The 17,357-nt window shown below is 37.2% G+C and overlaps 1 protein-coding gene across 1 annotated transcript in view; it reads right to left on the reverse strand.

Annotated features, from left to right (window-relative positions):
* Positions 1-679: 679 nt before the first annotated feature.
* The window catches only part of PDK3 (pyruvate dehydrogenase kinase 3), a 51,021-nt gene continuing 34,343 nt past the window's right edge, over positions 680-17,357 (reverse strand). The window contains exons 6-11 of the mRNA XM_008506379.2: positions 14,558-14,635; positions 12,487-12,563; positions 11,246-11,347; positions 10,069-10,179; positions 6,084-6,197; positions 680-5,235 (exon numbers count right to left, since the gene is read on the reverse strand). Of these exons, the coding sequence (XP_008504601.2) occupies positions 5,092-5,235; positions 6,084-6,197; positions 10,069-10,179; positions 11,246-11,347; positions 12,487-12,563; positions 14,558-14,635 (626 nt within the window). The 3' untranslated portion in view covers positions 680-5,091. The remainder of the gene's footprint in view (positions 5,236-6,083; positions 6,198-10,068; positions 10,180-11,245; positions 11,348-12,486; positions 12,564-14,557; positions 14,636-17,357) is intronic.

The raw sequence follows: 17,357 nt of genomic DNA on the forward strand, positions 1-17,357 counted from the left end.
ATGTGTATTTTCTCATGTATATTTCTGTAGAAGGTTTCAAACTGCTTTGTGACAAAACAGGCAGGAAACACACTTATCTAAAATTATTCTGAGCTCTCAGCTGCAGCTCTAAGCCTGTCCCTCTGTAGCCATGTATGAAGTTGACCTTGGGCTGGCAAAATCACAAAGGAAGCTCCACAGTGTGTGAAACAATCAGTCCCTTAAAAATATAATCATGTGCATTATTGTATTACATATTTTACTTATTTTTATTTGTCAGAATAAGGAAAAAGGAAAAAAGGAAAGAGTGAAAGGAAAATAAGGAGTATACACAAGTTCTATCCACAGTTACTGGACTAGAAATAATTCCAACACAAGTTACAGAAGACTCAAAAATAACACATTACCAAGTCATCTCATGAAAAATTACCTTCCTGCTCCCCCATTATAACTGCAGTTGATTCAAATGGTGCCATCTCAGAGGAAAGCAACACAGGACCTCCTTCATTCTTGGATGCCAGGTGCAACACACAGGCCAGCTCCTCAGTAAGAATTCTGTCCCATAACCCATGTTGGGAACAAACTGAATTGATTTCCACCCAGTACAAGTTCAGCAGGCTGTCAACAGCTCAACCAGTCTTCTATGCCATTTTCCAAGATATTTTAAAGCAATGTAATACCACAATTAAAGCACATAAACTTTACATTTTCTTATTTATTTTTAATTAGAAAGCCACTTCAGTTACACAAATCTTCATTGTTTCAAATGTCAACAGCTTAAACCCTGATCCTGAGAACAGATTCATTTAAGTAGGATTACTCTCACACAGTTTATTTGTGCAAGTATTTGCAAGGTTCAGCCCTGAAGTTGCTACACAGTTTATAACTAGGATAAACTCACCTTTGAACTCAGTAATACATCGTTCTGTCATGTGCCATCATATTCTCTTATGTTCTGCAAAAACACGTTTATATATACATTAATTCATTGGCAGATGAGTATGTCAGGGAGAAGAGATGAAGAGTTATCAGAAGCCACAGCATCTACATGGCAACCAAGGAAACATGCAAGGAAACTGAACACCATACAGTCAGACATGGTTAACCTCAAGAGATAAATATTAACAATAAACATTTAGCCTGTTTTCTACCAAAATTATTTCTATCGATCAAGACCGCTTTGCATTTTCCAGCACCTAACACAGAAGGGTCTAGAAGTGCTTAGTAAAGGTGGTGAGGAGAGGCAGAAAATGTCTTTCAGGTCAATGAGGTCAAGATTTCAGCTTAAATACTAAGTTTGGGTGGAAGCAAATAGGAGAATGCACTACACTGAAAGATCACTCTTGCTTAATTTTTGGAGAAAATGAACAGCTGCTTCAAAGCAAATTCTAAATGCCACTAAGGAGGAAAAAAAAAAAGTTACTCAGAGCAGCAAGTGTAGTTTACATAGCCAAAAGGTAGCTTGATTTTTTTCAAGAACACCAAAATTAATACCCATATTCTTCAAGCATGTGTCAAGGGACCTGCTTTAAAACCCTGCCCAAGAGGTAGCACAAACTGCAGCAGGACAAAGATTTTCTCAGTACTATACTGTGTCATCACAGTCAAACAAAGAGGCAAAGACTGTATTTGAGTTGTAAAAAGAATAATTTCAGCATCTTCTGAATATTTCTCATCAAATGCTGACTGTGAAAGATCCCTTGTTAGCCTCAAAACCAAGTCTAGAAAAGCAGGGAGCAGAAATACATGATTCAGAGAAATTTCAGTACCTACTGATATTAAACTATGCAGGGTATTAAGAGATCACATTCAAGACATACACCAGAAAAATGCCCACTGGACAAAAAAGTTAAACTATTTGTCACACTGAAACATACAGAAGTTTGCAAATTCTTAGGAAGAACTGAGAAACAAACATCTCTTGCTCATTTTCTTTCTGCTAATCACTAAACACAACAGATACAAAGCATTTTCACTGAAAACACTTTTTCTTCTTATGTGTCCTGTAACTCAAGACAAGAAGGTTGCAAAAACACTAGGAGGCCATACATCTGAAATCCATAAAAAAGAAATACTTCTAAATCATCTGAAAGTTTGAAATTAACAGCCCCAATATATTAAAACAAAATAACAGAGTCGAATCAAACTGAAAAAAGATCAACACTTGCAGTTAAACTAGTCACAAAAAACCCCCACCCACCCTCATTTTTCAGGCATATTCATTGAAAATTCTCTTCTCATTGAAGGTCTGCTGCTATTGTTTCTCAAGACAGGTTTCAGACTAAACACCCCTATGTAGAAACATGGCATGAGGACAAGGAGTGGAGAACAATTTAGGGCATACCTGGGATCTCCACTAAAGCACAGGCTGCCTAGACAAGGTTGGAGAGGAGACAAGTTGCTTCTGGCTCATATTCACCATAAATGCTCACAAACAGATGTTGGAAATGAAAAGAAAACGCATTTCTCATGCTCTGCCTTCCTGCTTTGAGATGTTTGTGCACACTCAGGGTTCTTGTAAATAGATTTCAGGGGACTTCAGTTTTCAAGTACTAGAACACTCCAGTCCATAAAGCCAGCCAGTCGTTTTTGTGAATAAAGAAGTAAAATTACTAATAAAACATAACACCTCCCATAGTATCTTCAGCTTTCTTTCACTGGCTTCCATGGTTTAAATTCAGTTCATTACAATGAGTTCAATATGCTTGCATCCTTTCTTTTCTGTTCCCTCTCCACGTAATAAGGAGTCAAAAAGAAACATCAGGTCAGGATTCCCTACTTCAAAACATGATTTCTCACAAAAGCTGAAACTCAATTTCTTACACAATTGATCTTATGCTTTGGAATGTTTTAGGTCAAGCTCTAGGAAAAACTGACCACATGCAACTGGGAAAATAGTAGTTCCATCACAAATCTCTATTTTTAAGGAAGCCCTTCTCTGTGATTACTAGAAAACATACACAACTTGAAATGAATTTAAAAAACAGTAAGAAGTTATGGATGAGGGCAGAAGTTAAATGACTAAATTTTAGTAGATGTGACTTCCAACTGGCGTTCCAGTCAAACTATTACTGATTTCACCCCAGCAGCACAGCTCTATCACTTGAATAGCAATTTGCCTCCTCTGCAGTCCTGGGAAATTATTGCTTTGGAGGCCACGTGAGTTACACCCTCACCGTGCCGTGTAAAGATCCCCTCGACGGGGTCAAATGAGCCTGGTTCAGGATGAGAAGATGGCCCCATCAGCACATTCCCTCCCTCCTCCTCCTCCTCCTTCTCCTCCTCCCGCTGGCAGAAGGGGCTCAGCAGGGCTCTGCTTACCAGCTAACCCAGCCTGTGGCAGGTGACCTCCAACCTCTGTCTCTCAGCAGCTCTCTGCAGAGGGCACCCTGGCGCTCCAGCACCACTTCACTGTACAACCACAAGCCCTGCCAAGTCTTGAACTGCTCAGTTACAAATTCTTGACTGCAATGGATAAGAGTAAGGGTTTGCCAGGTAAGAACTTGGATTCTTCAGAAATGGGGCTACATGAAACTTATTGCTCAAAGCACTTCATAATCCTTTGATGAAATGCGCTATATAAGTGCAAAGTACTATCCTTAAGTCAAACTAGATTATTTTTTTATATATAAAAAAAATATCTAGGAATTTCTCAGCATTTCCCTGTTTACACATTAGTTCTTTATAAAAATAAATATTGGGAGGACAAAAGAGATGGTTCACCCCCCAGTTTTAGTAAACAAGTTTCATTTTTCCACACTAAAATCTGCAATATATTTCCAAAAAATATCAGAATGCCTAAGACAAACAGAGTGGATCAGAGTTGCTTACAACTCACCTGCTTTATTCCTGTACCTAGAATATCACCAGAACTTTTAATCCTCACAAATGTTTCTGAAAGGCTGTAGTATTAGAAACAGTGTTTGGCAAAGACTTAGTGAGGAACAGTTTCCTAATACTCAGCATTAATCCTGACCAAAAATTTAAGGGAAAAAAGACTTAATCTTTTTCTCTTGAATTTTTCTTAAATCATGTATCATGTTTCCCCCACCCCATTCCTACAGTATTCCCACTTTCATATACTTAGACCAAAGACACTTCCCAAAACCTGGTGTACAACGTCTTTATATACACTACAAATTCATATTACCAGACTATAGTCAGACATTGAATATATAAATAACTTTGCAAACTATTTACAGGTTTTAAACTAACCAAGTTCTAATCAACCGACACTCTTAAGGCAAATTCATTTGCATGACTGGTTGTCTGGCCTTTCAGCATTTCTCTCCCCTCCCCAGCTCCCCAGAATGATAAACATGAAATTGAATTACCCCCTGCCTCTGTATTGACACAATTTCTTGCATGGAGAAATGATCTAACTACTTATGAACTTTCCTCAAAACAAGGAAAAATGTATAGAAATGCATTTCTGTGTTTCTGTGTCAAGAAAATAATTAAGGTGCATACCAAGAAGTGGAAACACTAATGTCTTAAAACAACATAATTTTTGTATGCACTTGACTAATGGATTTGGAAATTTGGGAAAAGCATCAGTTTAAAGCTGCACAACCCTTTTTAGTACTATGCATTTATAAGCTCATGTGATATAAAACCTGAAGAGCTCAGAGGGATTTTCTTTAAGAGGTGACACGGTGCAATAGAAAATGCAGCAAAGAGTGGATTTTCAAAGCATATGTTTAACTACACTAGAATTTTTCTCTTGTACGGTATTGCTGTGCAAGATACTATTTCAAGGGATTCTGCAGATCTTGCCAATCCTCACACTGGAACAAAATTGGCCATTTGGAATAGTATCTGTTTGTTACAACGTTGTATTTTTAAGTGCAATCACAGTGCAATCCCTTCTGTCAAATGCATGACTGAAGCAACCAAGCATATTCTGGTGAAGTAGACAGGATTCACATACCAAACGTGCTTAGTGCCTTCCTTTAAGTCCCAATCATTACTTTGTTCTTACTATTTTTCCATGCCCTGATTAGGTCTTTGTTTGGAAGTAATTAGCTACTGTGGTTTGAAGGATTTGGGAACAAAGCAGAGACTTTATACTGAACGCAGAGGTTATCTCCCACAGAGACAAAAGGTGGCAAGTTATCGATTAGCTTTATATTTAGAAGCATCCCTTGGTTCACTGCTAGGATTGCTCCAGTCATCTGCTTCAGGTGTGGTCTTGTAGTGTCGCCAGGCTGACTTATTAAAAACTGGAAGTCTTTCAAATGATTCACTTGAAAGGGCCTATGGAAAAAACAAAAGTGGTCATAAGAGATCATGAGAGACACCAAGAGCCAGACCATAACTATGGAGAGTTCTACAGTTACAACTTCTGTACTGAACAAGTGTCTCAATTATCCAGGTCACAACACTCTTATGAAAATACTTTGGCTGTGACTAATCACTCTCACAATAGCCAAAGTACTAATCATAGTAAAAAGTAAAACAAAATAACAACAGTTTAAAATATTTCCCTTCTTTCCAGGAAGTGGTGTCTACACAGAGAAAAAGAAAAAAAGTTTTGGTCCAAAAAATTTTAGGGAGATTTGCTATTGACACTGGGCAGAGTGCTACTTTACTTAAACATTTTCCTTCTCCAGCAAATTCAGACTCACTCAACTCCCTGATCTCTGAGGGATGATCTAGTTCAATCCATTAGTATGCCCTTTTTTCTCCTCTGAGAAATACTTCACCTTTTCCTCCACATATACATGCACAGGACTAAACCCATGAGAAACTGAAGTTAGCAGAGTCAGCACAACTCACTCACTCCAGACAGTGAGGCACAGTGACAACACTAAGTCAACAACCTGCACGTGAGCTATAGGCTACATTCTTTTAAATTCCCTGATAAAATTCAAGAACTTAGTTTCAACCTTAAGCCTCTGAGTAGCCTTAGATCTCAAGTATTAGTGCTAGCTTAGCACCTACAAGTTCTGCTTTTAGGATTTATATTTAGATAAAATATAATGAAGATAGCAATTAGAGATTTGAAAAGAAGTTGAAGAGTGAAAACAGAGAAAGTTCACTTATTCAGCCTGTTATAAACTGTCAAATTGCACTGCTAGCTTATAAAAGGGTAAAATTCATACCTTCAAATAAATTACAGCATCTGAACCAACACCTTCCATCGAGTAGAGTTTAAGGTCACCTTGAAAGTACCTAGCGTAGAGACGAGAAATTGGCAAGCCATAGCCAAACCCAGCCTACAAAAACAAGGAAACAAAAGGGAAAACATAGTGGGGAAGTTTAAAAAAAAAAAAGGCAACAGATCACTTTAATAATTTATAAAACAGAAGATACATAAATATTAGATTTGCATCAAAATGCTCTCAAGCTTTCCTTACTATGCAGGCTGCATAGTAAGTTGGTATCACACCTTTTGACGCTTTTCCATTTTTCCAGGGAATAATTTTTGAGCTTAAGTACAAAAAAGGGAAAATTATATCAGAATCCTTTATTTAGACTACCTTGTCCATTTTCCATTTTCTCAAAGACGTGTAACATACAACATATGCCTTCAGTCATCAAGGCAAACCAACACCCCTATGCCTGGAATTATTGTTCTTAAGCATTTCCACACTTAGAAGACTACATAAGAAAGCCAGAGACAACTCTTCTTACTTCACCTGGGTGACAGGAGTGATTGCTGATGCCATACTACTACAGAGATTGGAAGACTATTGCAGAAGACTACATAAAAAGCAATACAAGGCAAATAATCCTTATCATCCTTACCCATCTAACAAAAAAGATGATTATTTCACAGCACTGAATGACCTACTGAGACCCTGTACAAACCATTCAATTTTCAAGAGCACAATACAAGATACAAATTTAATTTTAAATTTACATCACTAATATTCATAACCATAGTGCACGAAGGTCAACAAATGGCACTTTTCCCAATTCACTCTCATCAGAAAAAGGTTTAAAAATCAAGCCTCTTTCACTGCATCCAGGGAGTAAAATTGTAGTCTACACATCATCTCTCTTTCAGGTGACTGGATACGTGCCAAGAATCACAGTGGCTGATTATTCACCTAACACACACATCCCTCCTCCCCAGATTATTCAGGACTACCCAGAATAATAAAGGAAGGATTTCAGACATATATGTCCTTATTTTAAATGGCTTGTAAGGCAACGGAGTAAGAAAACTTTCCTGTCAGGGTGGATTACAAGAAGAATTAGACACCTAAAGTTTTCAGACAAGCAGTATAAGCATTCCACTATAATATTTTTAACAAAGGCAACCTGGCATACTGCATACCATGCCCTGAATCTTAAAAGCTCTAAAATGATACAATAAAGAGCAGGCTAAGAAGCAGGACTTGCAGGCCAAACACACACCACATATGTGGTCTGACTTTCTAAGCCATCCCTTGAGGGAGGGGTGAACATGAAAGAAGTTTGCATTACAGTATCCATCAAATCCTCTTGTTGTCACTACCACCTCTACAGTAGTTTCCAACCTCTTTGCCTTGTTTCTACACAAGCCTACATTTAGTGATCTTAAATTTGTTAAGAGTTGCTCATACTGATGACTGTAACAGTCTTGAGCAAAACAAAGCAAAACAAAGATGCCCTTCATAGTTCTTGGTGTCCATTTCCACAGTTTAAACAGCTGCTTATCAGCACTTTAACCAGTAAGCTTTAACAGTAAGCTTTAAAAACTTAATTCTCAAAGACTTCCATTAGAGAATCAGGCATCATTTTCAAACATCTCATCTTGAAACTAGATGCATTTCTTTATTATCCTCTAAAAAAATTGAAGTTAATTGAAAGAACTAAAAAAAAAAAATTCCTTGTATCCTTTCTGAAGGCCAGACCATAAATACATTACAGAAACTAAAAAGCAAAACAACCAAAAGGCAAATTGTAGATAGTGCATGTCCCCCAGGAACAGTTCAAGTAAAGGGCAGCATCAAGCAATCCTGAAAAAGTATTATACTTTCCCTCTCTACAGAACTACACGTCCTTAACCCATGCCCAAATTGTGTTTGTCTCCTACTCCTTCCTGGAAAATCTTTTTATGCTCTGTATTAACCCACATAATTATTTCACACTGCCTGCTTCCAAAAATTGCCTGTCTGTCTCTTCTCTATATTGTCTTCAGGGTATTTTCCAAAACAGATAACTTACAAGAAATATGAAGACAATGGATCCCAGATGAGCACTCTGTTAAGGCAAGACCTTGCAAAAAAGTCTATTTTGCCAAAGATAATTAACAAGAAGTGCTTACATACATCTGTGCTTGACCTAGAGGACAGAATACATTAAATGATAGTGCATCTGTCCTGAGAATGGAAAGCTTTTTAGAGCAAATTTCTCATTAAATAATACAGTATGCATTACACAAATATGAAATTATTACATTTCTGTGTTAGTGTCTACAGGTTTAATTAAACCTAATTTAACCCACACTGCTCCTACTATAAACAAATGCTGCAAGACAGAATCATTAAATTCTCTGAGAAAATCTAATTATGATTACACATTACCATGTGTTTCTAATGTTTCCACTATGGGTACAGCAGTACAGATGAACCCAAGACCTGCCAGAATCTGAATGCTGCCATGGTAACAAGGTTTCTCAGCAGTTTTTAAGCAACATTTGCAATAACACTGAGAAACAACTTTCACCAGTCGACAAAAAGAACTCCTCTCCTCCACTTCCCAAATCCGTGAATGTTTCATAAATTAGACAGTGGATCATAACAAGGGAGGAGGGTGCTAGAACAGAAAAATACATCTGTTTACACTGCATTGCAATTTAGTTTATTAGTCAAGAATGATATAAGCACAGACCTCCCCTACCTTCTAGAGCACGGTAATTCTGAAGTAGGTTTGACCAAATATAAAAACTCTCCTTCTGTAGCAACTTTGAAGAACACTTATGCAGAACCTTTCTGCTAAAGGATTTTTGTTTCTAGAATGACACAAGGTATAGGATAATTGTTTTCATTACTGGATCTGGGAGATTAATGCATAACACATGAAGCTTCACTGCCAAGTCCTTTTTCCTCTTAGAAGAGAGCTATGCTAGTTCTTGACTTTCTTTCTAAACACACATATAAATAACAGAGCTGAACAACTCTTCTCAACATTCAGTCATCAGTCAGGGCAAAAGCTGACAGATTTGCAAAAGGGAGATACTTTGTAGGTCTGACTACAGTGACATACAGACTGAAGAGGAAAACAAGGCCTGAAAATGGCTACAGTAGAAGAATACTAAGTATAATCAGAATCAAAGTAAGCAGCCTTGAATATGAGGAAATAAACACAGGAATGAATTGCTAAAGATGCAACAGAAAAAAAAAAAGAATAATGTCAATCTTAAAATGAACAAATTTCACAATCAGAGAGCCACAAAGGAAGAGGTATTTTAATAGTGAATACAACTGGTAATCAAGGTATAAGTTTATAGTGAGAACAAGGAAATTTTTGTAGGCTGATATAGTAAATTGCTGATCAAAAGTGAGATGGAACAAAGGCAGATTATGAATCAAGAAAGATTCTACCATTCTTGACATAAAGAAAAAAATTATATTTGAATTAAGGCCTGTTCCCTATCACTCATGCCATTCAAGATTTTCTATGAAAAAGCAAAAGTTTGAAACACATTACACTAACATTTTGTAGAGGTAGGAGCTGTGACAAAATAATACCAAGCCAATGCAGACACAGAACAGGGTTTCACACCCACCAGGGTGGCATCAAACACTGGGCAATGCAGTACAGTAGCATGCCACTGTGGACCAAGGCAGTAACATAAAGACCTCATGCTAAAAATCTAAAAGGAAAATTTTTTCTGAGCCAGTCTGAACTGCTTTCACCATCAGTTCACTGTTAATTATTTTACATCAGTAATAGTCACATACTCCCTGTGCCACATTTTTTTTAGCTGCCTGAAGACACATCAAGCAGAGAAGGATCATTAGGGAAAATAAAAAAAAAATCACTGAAGAACATGCTAGGAGAGAGTCTCTCTAAATAGAGAAAGGAAATAGCAAAGGGAAACATAAAACCAGAGTAGTGCAAAGGGACATTTAACTGTGTATTGCAATTGCTTACCAAAGGCACAGCTCTCGAGGGCTCCAAACTAGGCCTGGGTGCTGTTGAGTACATGTAGTTAAACAATCTGTCTATTTTTCTTAAAGGTACACCTCCGCCTTGATCACTTATCTAAAGAATGAAAAGGTAAGAGCTTTTAAACATTATGTTCAGAAAAAAAACCCTGCAAAACTCAAGCAGCATTATCTAATTTAGAAATGGTAAAGAAGTGACTAAGGACTCTGGGTTTGTCTAGTTTAAAAGAAGGAGGCTGTGGGGTAGTCTCATTGCTCTCTACATCTTCCTGAAGAAGAGGAGAGGAGGTGCTGATCTCTTCTTCCTGGTACGCAGGGGCAGGGTGCATGGAATTGTTCACATCTGCATCAGGGTAGCTTTAGACTGGACATTAGGAAGCATTTCCTTACCAAGAGGGTGGTCAAACACTGGAAACAGGCTTCCTAGAAGGGTGGTCGATTCCCCAAGCCCGTCAGTGACCAAGAGGCATTTGGACAGGGCCCTTAACAACATGCTTTAACTGCTGGTCAGCCCTCAAGTGGTCGAGCAGTTGGAACTGATGCTCTTTATAGAGGTCCCTTGCATCTGAAAATATTCTATTCTAGAAAGGCATCAAGCTGTTGGAGAGCATCCAAAGGAGAGCTGAGAAAATGGTGAAGGGTCTGGAAGGGATGAGTATGAGGAGTGGCTGAGGTCACTAGGATTGTTTAGTTTGGAGAAAAGGAGGCTGAGACATGACCTCACTGCAGTTTAGGACTTCCTCATGAGGGGAGGAGATGGAACTGGTAGCTATTTCTTCACTCCTGTGACTGAAGACAGGACTTGGGGAAATGGCAAGAAGCTGAATCAGGGGTGTTTTAGTTTAGATATTGGGAAAAGGTTTTTTCACCGAGAGGACAGCTGAGCAGTGGAACAGGCTCAGGCCAGGGAAGTGGTCACAGCTCCCGGCCTGCCTGAGTTCAAGAAGCGTTTGGGTGACGCTCTCAGGCAGATGGTGTGACCTACACAAGGACAGGAGTTGGATTTGGTCATCCTGATGGGTCCCTTCCAACTTGTGCATTCTATGATCAATGATATGAGGCAAGTGTCAGAAGTGATACAGTAATTTCCCTTTTCAAATTGCAAGCCATACTATGCTAAACCTAGTAGGTTTGTAAGCTGTATATTAGTTTTAGGCATTTACCTTAATAGACAGATCTTCTTTCCCCAAAGTGACTAAGGTTTTGATTGATGGATAGCCTTCTCTCTTACCTTCATGCAATTCCACTGTAGCTCTCATTGAATTCTGAAGATACAAGAAAAGAAGTGTCTTTGAATCTAATTTTACCACATATGTTTTTTGTGACAATTTAGAATCATAAGTTTATCACAGAATACCATAGAACGAACTTGCATTTATTCTGAGAATCTAGATACTTTGTCCTATGTTTGTATACAAGACAGAAAAGGCCATGTTTAAAACAAATTTGAGAAGTGCTTTCAAGTCAATCAATTGCCCGGTTAAACTTCTACATCAGAATTCCATTATACATACTTTTATCTATTTGATATCAAGTCTGAGAAGATAAAGCAATTTTTTTTTCTGCATAAAATCCAAGTAATATATATTAGGGATTACAAGATCCTTCACCTCTACCTTACAGAACACCAATAGTGATGTTCACCATAGAAAACAAGCTTTGATTTTCTCAGCCTGGGTCAGAAAATCTATCAATCTGACTTTACCATATCTATTAACAGAATTCCACTGCTAGTCCATCACAGATTACCAGTAATTATAACTACAACTTTCTGTTTTCAGACTGATTCATGACTTGTACCAAAACATACCCAGTAGTAATATACAAATTCTCACCTGTTCTGCCTTAGAACTGATGTTAAAAATGGCAAAACAGGGGAACATTTAAGTGAACATACTTGACAAATCTCAGAAAAAAATAGCTAAATCCAAAATACCATTATTTAAGGCTTCTCTCTCACGAAACGCATTTTTTCCTCTGAATTTCTAGTGTTCAATTGCACCACCTAGAGACCACTTCTCTTACTCAAAAGCATACAAGAGCTCTGACATGTTCCACTATCACTCTTGTTCCAATTATTAAAAAAAGATAAAGACAAAACAAAGCTTATAAAAATTAAAAAGTAATGAATATATCATCTGTGCAAAAATAAACTATCATAAGCGTTTTAATTTAATCATCTGAAAAAGCACAAAGGGATAAGTGGGAAAAAAATTAAGTACACAAAGGCACGAGGAGCTGTAAGCCTAGATTTCAAGAATTTCAAACCCTCCTCATTTGTTTAAGAATAAATGTTATTTCAGTTTTCCTTTCTTAAGCCTAAGAGTTGTAACCAAAAAGAACCTCTATTTCAACAGTAATCTAAATTCACAACTCCCTTCGAAACATTAGCAAGTGCACCTACCTTGAATAATTCAAACAACATATGAAACAAATGAGACGGTACATAGACTACTTGAATAGGCTTGTCTGGAGCTTTAGCTAAAAATAAAAATAGAAATAAATAAATAAATAAAAGCAGCAATTTTTTTCTGAACAGTATTTTGTAGCATTTCTACTTACTGGAATAACATGGAATTGTAGGCAAAGACAAGTTTTTAAGCATATTCTAATTTTCCAAGGACAAGATTAGTTCCATGAAGTAAAACCAAAAAATCAGTAATTATTATCACCTGAAATAACACATTTTAACGATAATTTTCAAAGAAATCTATTACGTTAGGTAAGAAATTTCACTAACCAAAGTACAGTTTTATACTAAGAGAATCTTCCCACTTAAATGGGAAACATTTTTTCTTAAGGCACACATTATTTAAGAAAGACTCTTAAAATAAAAAAAATTCACTGTTTAAATATTCTACAAGCAATTACATATTTTTCCTCATTTAAAACATAAACTGCAAAGTATACCAGATTTCAAGCACTATCATACTTCTCTTATTCCAAACCATAACTGAATTTTTGGTCCACTGTCATGCTGCTATTTTGGCAGAGGTTTATGGCTTAGCACAACCGCTCTGGCAGGAAGCAAGACAGCTGCATTTAATATATTCCAGGTCAGTTTTGATGCTGAAGATGCAGTCATCCCTGTACACTCAAATACCTACTGGCATTAAGTAATACAGTCACAGCTTGTCACTCTCAGTAGTGGTTCAGATTGGAGAAAAGTCTCTAAATGCCTGATTTAGAAATTGCAGGAAGATACAAACATGCACTATGAACATCAGTGAGACAACTTCTTCCTTTTTGGCACTGACGGCTGCTAGCAATACCACTGACTACTTTAAGAGACACAGTATTGAAAACTCCTAGGAAAACAGGACCACAAGAATGCTCTACACAGTATCAAGGAAACCTGATAATTTATCATGTTAGTTTTGTCGGAAAAGTTAAGTTCTTACTTAAATTCTCTGATGTATCATCAAAGCCAAGGCAAACAGATTCATAGCTGTTGAAAACATGTTATGGCTCTTCTCGTGAGGTAATTTGCAAAGTTGCTTTCCTCACGTTGCTAGCAAGCTACTTTAAAAGAAAAATTTCTTTTTTTTTTTTAAATAAGATTCAGCAACTTGTTTTCTCTACTGTTGTGTCTTTTCACGTAGCACTCAGTACTTCTACCTCTAAAATCACTCAGAGAGGAGAAAGTTGGGTCCTGTGATTTCAGGAGAGGGGGTTGGTTGGTAGTAATTTGTCAGTGTTGACAATATCACTTGTGTAGAGAAGTATTTCTACAATATTAAATAGTACTTTGAGGAACCTATGTTCCCATACACTTAGCACTCTCAATTTTGAGTGTTAATTGTTTTTGAGACTTTTGCAATTTTTCTGAAGTGGGGAAACATCTTAGCCTTACATTTTGACAGCTGCCCAAAATTTGTGAGAGTACCACTCAACGATTTCTTTTAACTTAAAAGAATAATCTCTTTTGTCAACAGAAATTATGAACAAAAATAAGTCAATACACTGAAAAGGACTCTGATCTGTTTTGTAGCATTCGATTCTCACCTTTGCTATAAACTTGAAGCAAATTTCATCAGAGAAGTTCATAACAGGACTTGAACCATAGACTACGTACGAAAGGTTTCTAATTTCCTGTCTTACACAGAAGACCTTGCTACTGGTAAAGGGAGTGACAGTGGATCATCCTTCAAAATGAAACTCATTTCAGCTCAGATTACTCAGAAGACAAGTGTGTTCTTCCATCCAGGCTATGAGTATTCTTGACCACTTTATTTTCTGTCAAGTGACAGTGAACTCAGCAAATAACACTGCTTTCAGCAACAAGTAAACAAAAATGTCATTATGATGAACTTTAATTCAGGTGCTCATATAGACACTTAGGAGAAGAAAACTAACTCTGCATACAGGACTGAAAAGTTCAAATTTTAACTTAAAATTAATTATCAAGACAAAAAATAACAGGTATTAGAAATTTGTGTTCCTACATATACCATTTCAATTAATTTCAGAATTACCATTGAATTCTTCAACTTCCAGATCAGGTGCCACTGTATAGTACTGTTCACATAACATCTTAGCTGTTTCATAAGCATCTATAAAACAAGAGAACATTGACTTATCAAAATCATCTAGAGACAACAGCGAAGTTCATTCTCTAAGTGAATGATTACAAGCAGAACACTCAGTTTAGTAACTAGCTTACAATCATGGCTTGTATTCATGCTAATGGCAGATATTCATGCTAATGTCTTTCTATCTGTATGCATACAGCCCATTTGTCAAGAAAGGGCAAATTTTATTTAAAGCTCCACAAACAAAAGCAGATTACCAGAGACAAGCTATTTTTCATCTTAGTTCAGGGCTTGAAAACCACAAGAGTGTAATTTTAGGCTGACCATAATATCTACTTATTTGTGATGTCTTGTTTAGTGCTTGTTCTTTCTTTCTCAGCTAAAAAAAGGATGACATTGCAACCACAAACTCAGTTTTTCCAAACATGATATGGTTTAAAATAGTTGGTTTTCAAGATCAGGGAAAGCTGGAATCTTTTAAGACTCTTCATTCTTTCCGAGAGAATTTAAAAAAAAAAGTTTTCCCACCATAATCTAACTTGGGCTTTGTGCACTGTCAAAATGCAGCAGGAAAGTTTAAGCTTTTTTTTTTTTTTTTTTTTGAGAGAGAGAGAGAGCGATAGAGATTTCTTAGTGGTTCTAAATATCCACTGGTACCTTCTATGCAAAAATGTTTTAGATAAAAGCCACAAATGCTAGCTTAAAGAGAAACACCAAACTCAAAATTGTCTAACTATATAGCTTAAACTACCTTAATGAGGGCGACTTCGTAGTAAGTGTGGGCTAAGAGCAAGCACATGAACAGATAGGCAGTTCTGCAAACAGAAATTTGCTAAGATACCATAACAGTTGCATTTGACCTCACCCCACATGTATCTTCATCCTTTCCAAAGTGACACCAGAAAGCAAAAACAGTGCCCAGACTCAGAGCTATGTGACAAACACAAAGAAATTAAAATCACTAGTCCCCAGAAAGAGATGGTTATCTATCACTTCCCTTTTTCAGGGTGTCTACCAAAATAATCTATAATGAACACTGTTATCTGTTAGAAAACAAAAACAAAAACCCCAAAACCAACCAAACAAAAATAAAAACCCCACAACTATCAGTTGTTCTGACATCTGCAAGGTTGGACATATCACACAAGGCTGACACCAATGCCTGATGTCTAGTAAAATGGAACTATCAACACTGGAAATGTTCTTGATCAAGTCCTGGGAATGTCTCACTAAATCAGGTATCCATTAGGAATCTTCTTTGTCACGATGGTCAGCTCCCAGGACTTTCTAAAAGGCTTCCATCATTAACACAATAAAATGTGCCCTAGTAAAAAGATAAAACCCCACTTAATTTCTAAACTGCACAGGGAGCCTCAGCTTGCAATGTGCATAATTCAGGCAAAAATTATGCAGGTATACCTAAATCTACATGATATTCTAAAAGCAGCACAGAATTTCTGATGGTCTTGGGAGTAATCCTGTGCCTTAGAAACAAGGGGCATAAGAACCACAGCCCCAGTCTTGACTCGTTTATCAAAAGCTGAAGATAGCAATGTAGCTAGTGTGACCATAAGGCCATCTACATGGAGAAAAGAATATGTTAGCACATTTCAAAGAGTTTCCAATGACAGAAGTGAAAACTAGGTATGGATTCAGGCTCCAGGAGTTGGATACTTACGATGCAGATAAACTTCAAGGCCTCTGAAAAGCAAATCAGTAACTATGTGGTAATAAACCCAAAGCCCCAACACACAGACGTGGATCGGATACAGCTACTGTGCAAGCCTTGAGAGAATTAAGAGGCTCTGAATAAATCCATTTAGACTTCCTAAATTTAATGTACAATTCTCATCCATTTTCAAGAAGCACCCTAACACCCTTGACATGAACAAGAAGGCACCATTGCTTTATGATCCAATTGAACATACAGGTCTGAGCAAAACTATGTCAGCACCCTTACACTTTTACCTTCTAAAAGCCAACTCTTTGGCAGAGTACAAGAGAATGCAAAGCTCAAAGCACTATAAGCAGCAGCAAAAGGGAAGTATCTGTCAGTACATCTAAAATTCTGGCTCCCAAAACAAGTCTGGATTTGCTGTCAGCTCCAATGCTTATTGTAGGATAGTCCAAGAGATAAGAGATCTACCTCAGGCAGCTACAGACACAACACTTGGTGGAGCTGCTTGAAATAAGAGATGGCTCTTAAAATAAAATAACAAATATTTAAAATAAAATAACAGCCCAATGTCTGAAGGGCACATAGAGCTTGTAGCTGCCACCTAAGTGCCAAAATCAACATGTTAACCCTGACAAATTGCTCAGAACATTTGGGAGCTAGCACAGTATACAGTATGTAAATTAACCCCTTCACCATTCTACAAAGAAATGGCCTCTATCACCCTGACTCTAGACAGGCTCTGTCTTGAAGGACATTTGTTTCTTCAAAAAACAACACTGAATGATGTTTATGATGCCCACATTTTATCAGTGGTTTCTTCAGCTCTGGAAGATCTGGTTTAGGTACTGACTGGACTGAGCACCTTCTCACACTATGCTCTGCTCTGTCAAAGGCAGCAACTATGAATTTGATGATCAGTATAGATTCAAACACTGCTCTTCGAAGCAATTTGTAAATAAATGATAACTATAAAACATGAGATGCTGAGGTCAAAGTGAAGTAACATCAGCCAAAAGAAAATTGCTGAAAAAAGGTCACCTTGGAGCCAAAAGGAGCTAGAAGCCA

The sequence above is a fragment of the Calypte anna genome, chromosome 1 (genome assembly GCF_003957555.1).
Source record: "Calypte anna isolate BGI_N300 chromosome 1, bCalAnn1_v1.p, whole genome shotgun sequence".
In the NCBI taxonomy this organism is placed as follows: Eukaryota; Metazoa; Chordata; class Aves; order Apodiformes; family Trochilidae; genus Calypte; species Calypte anna.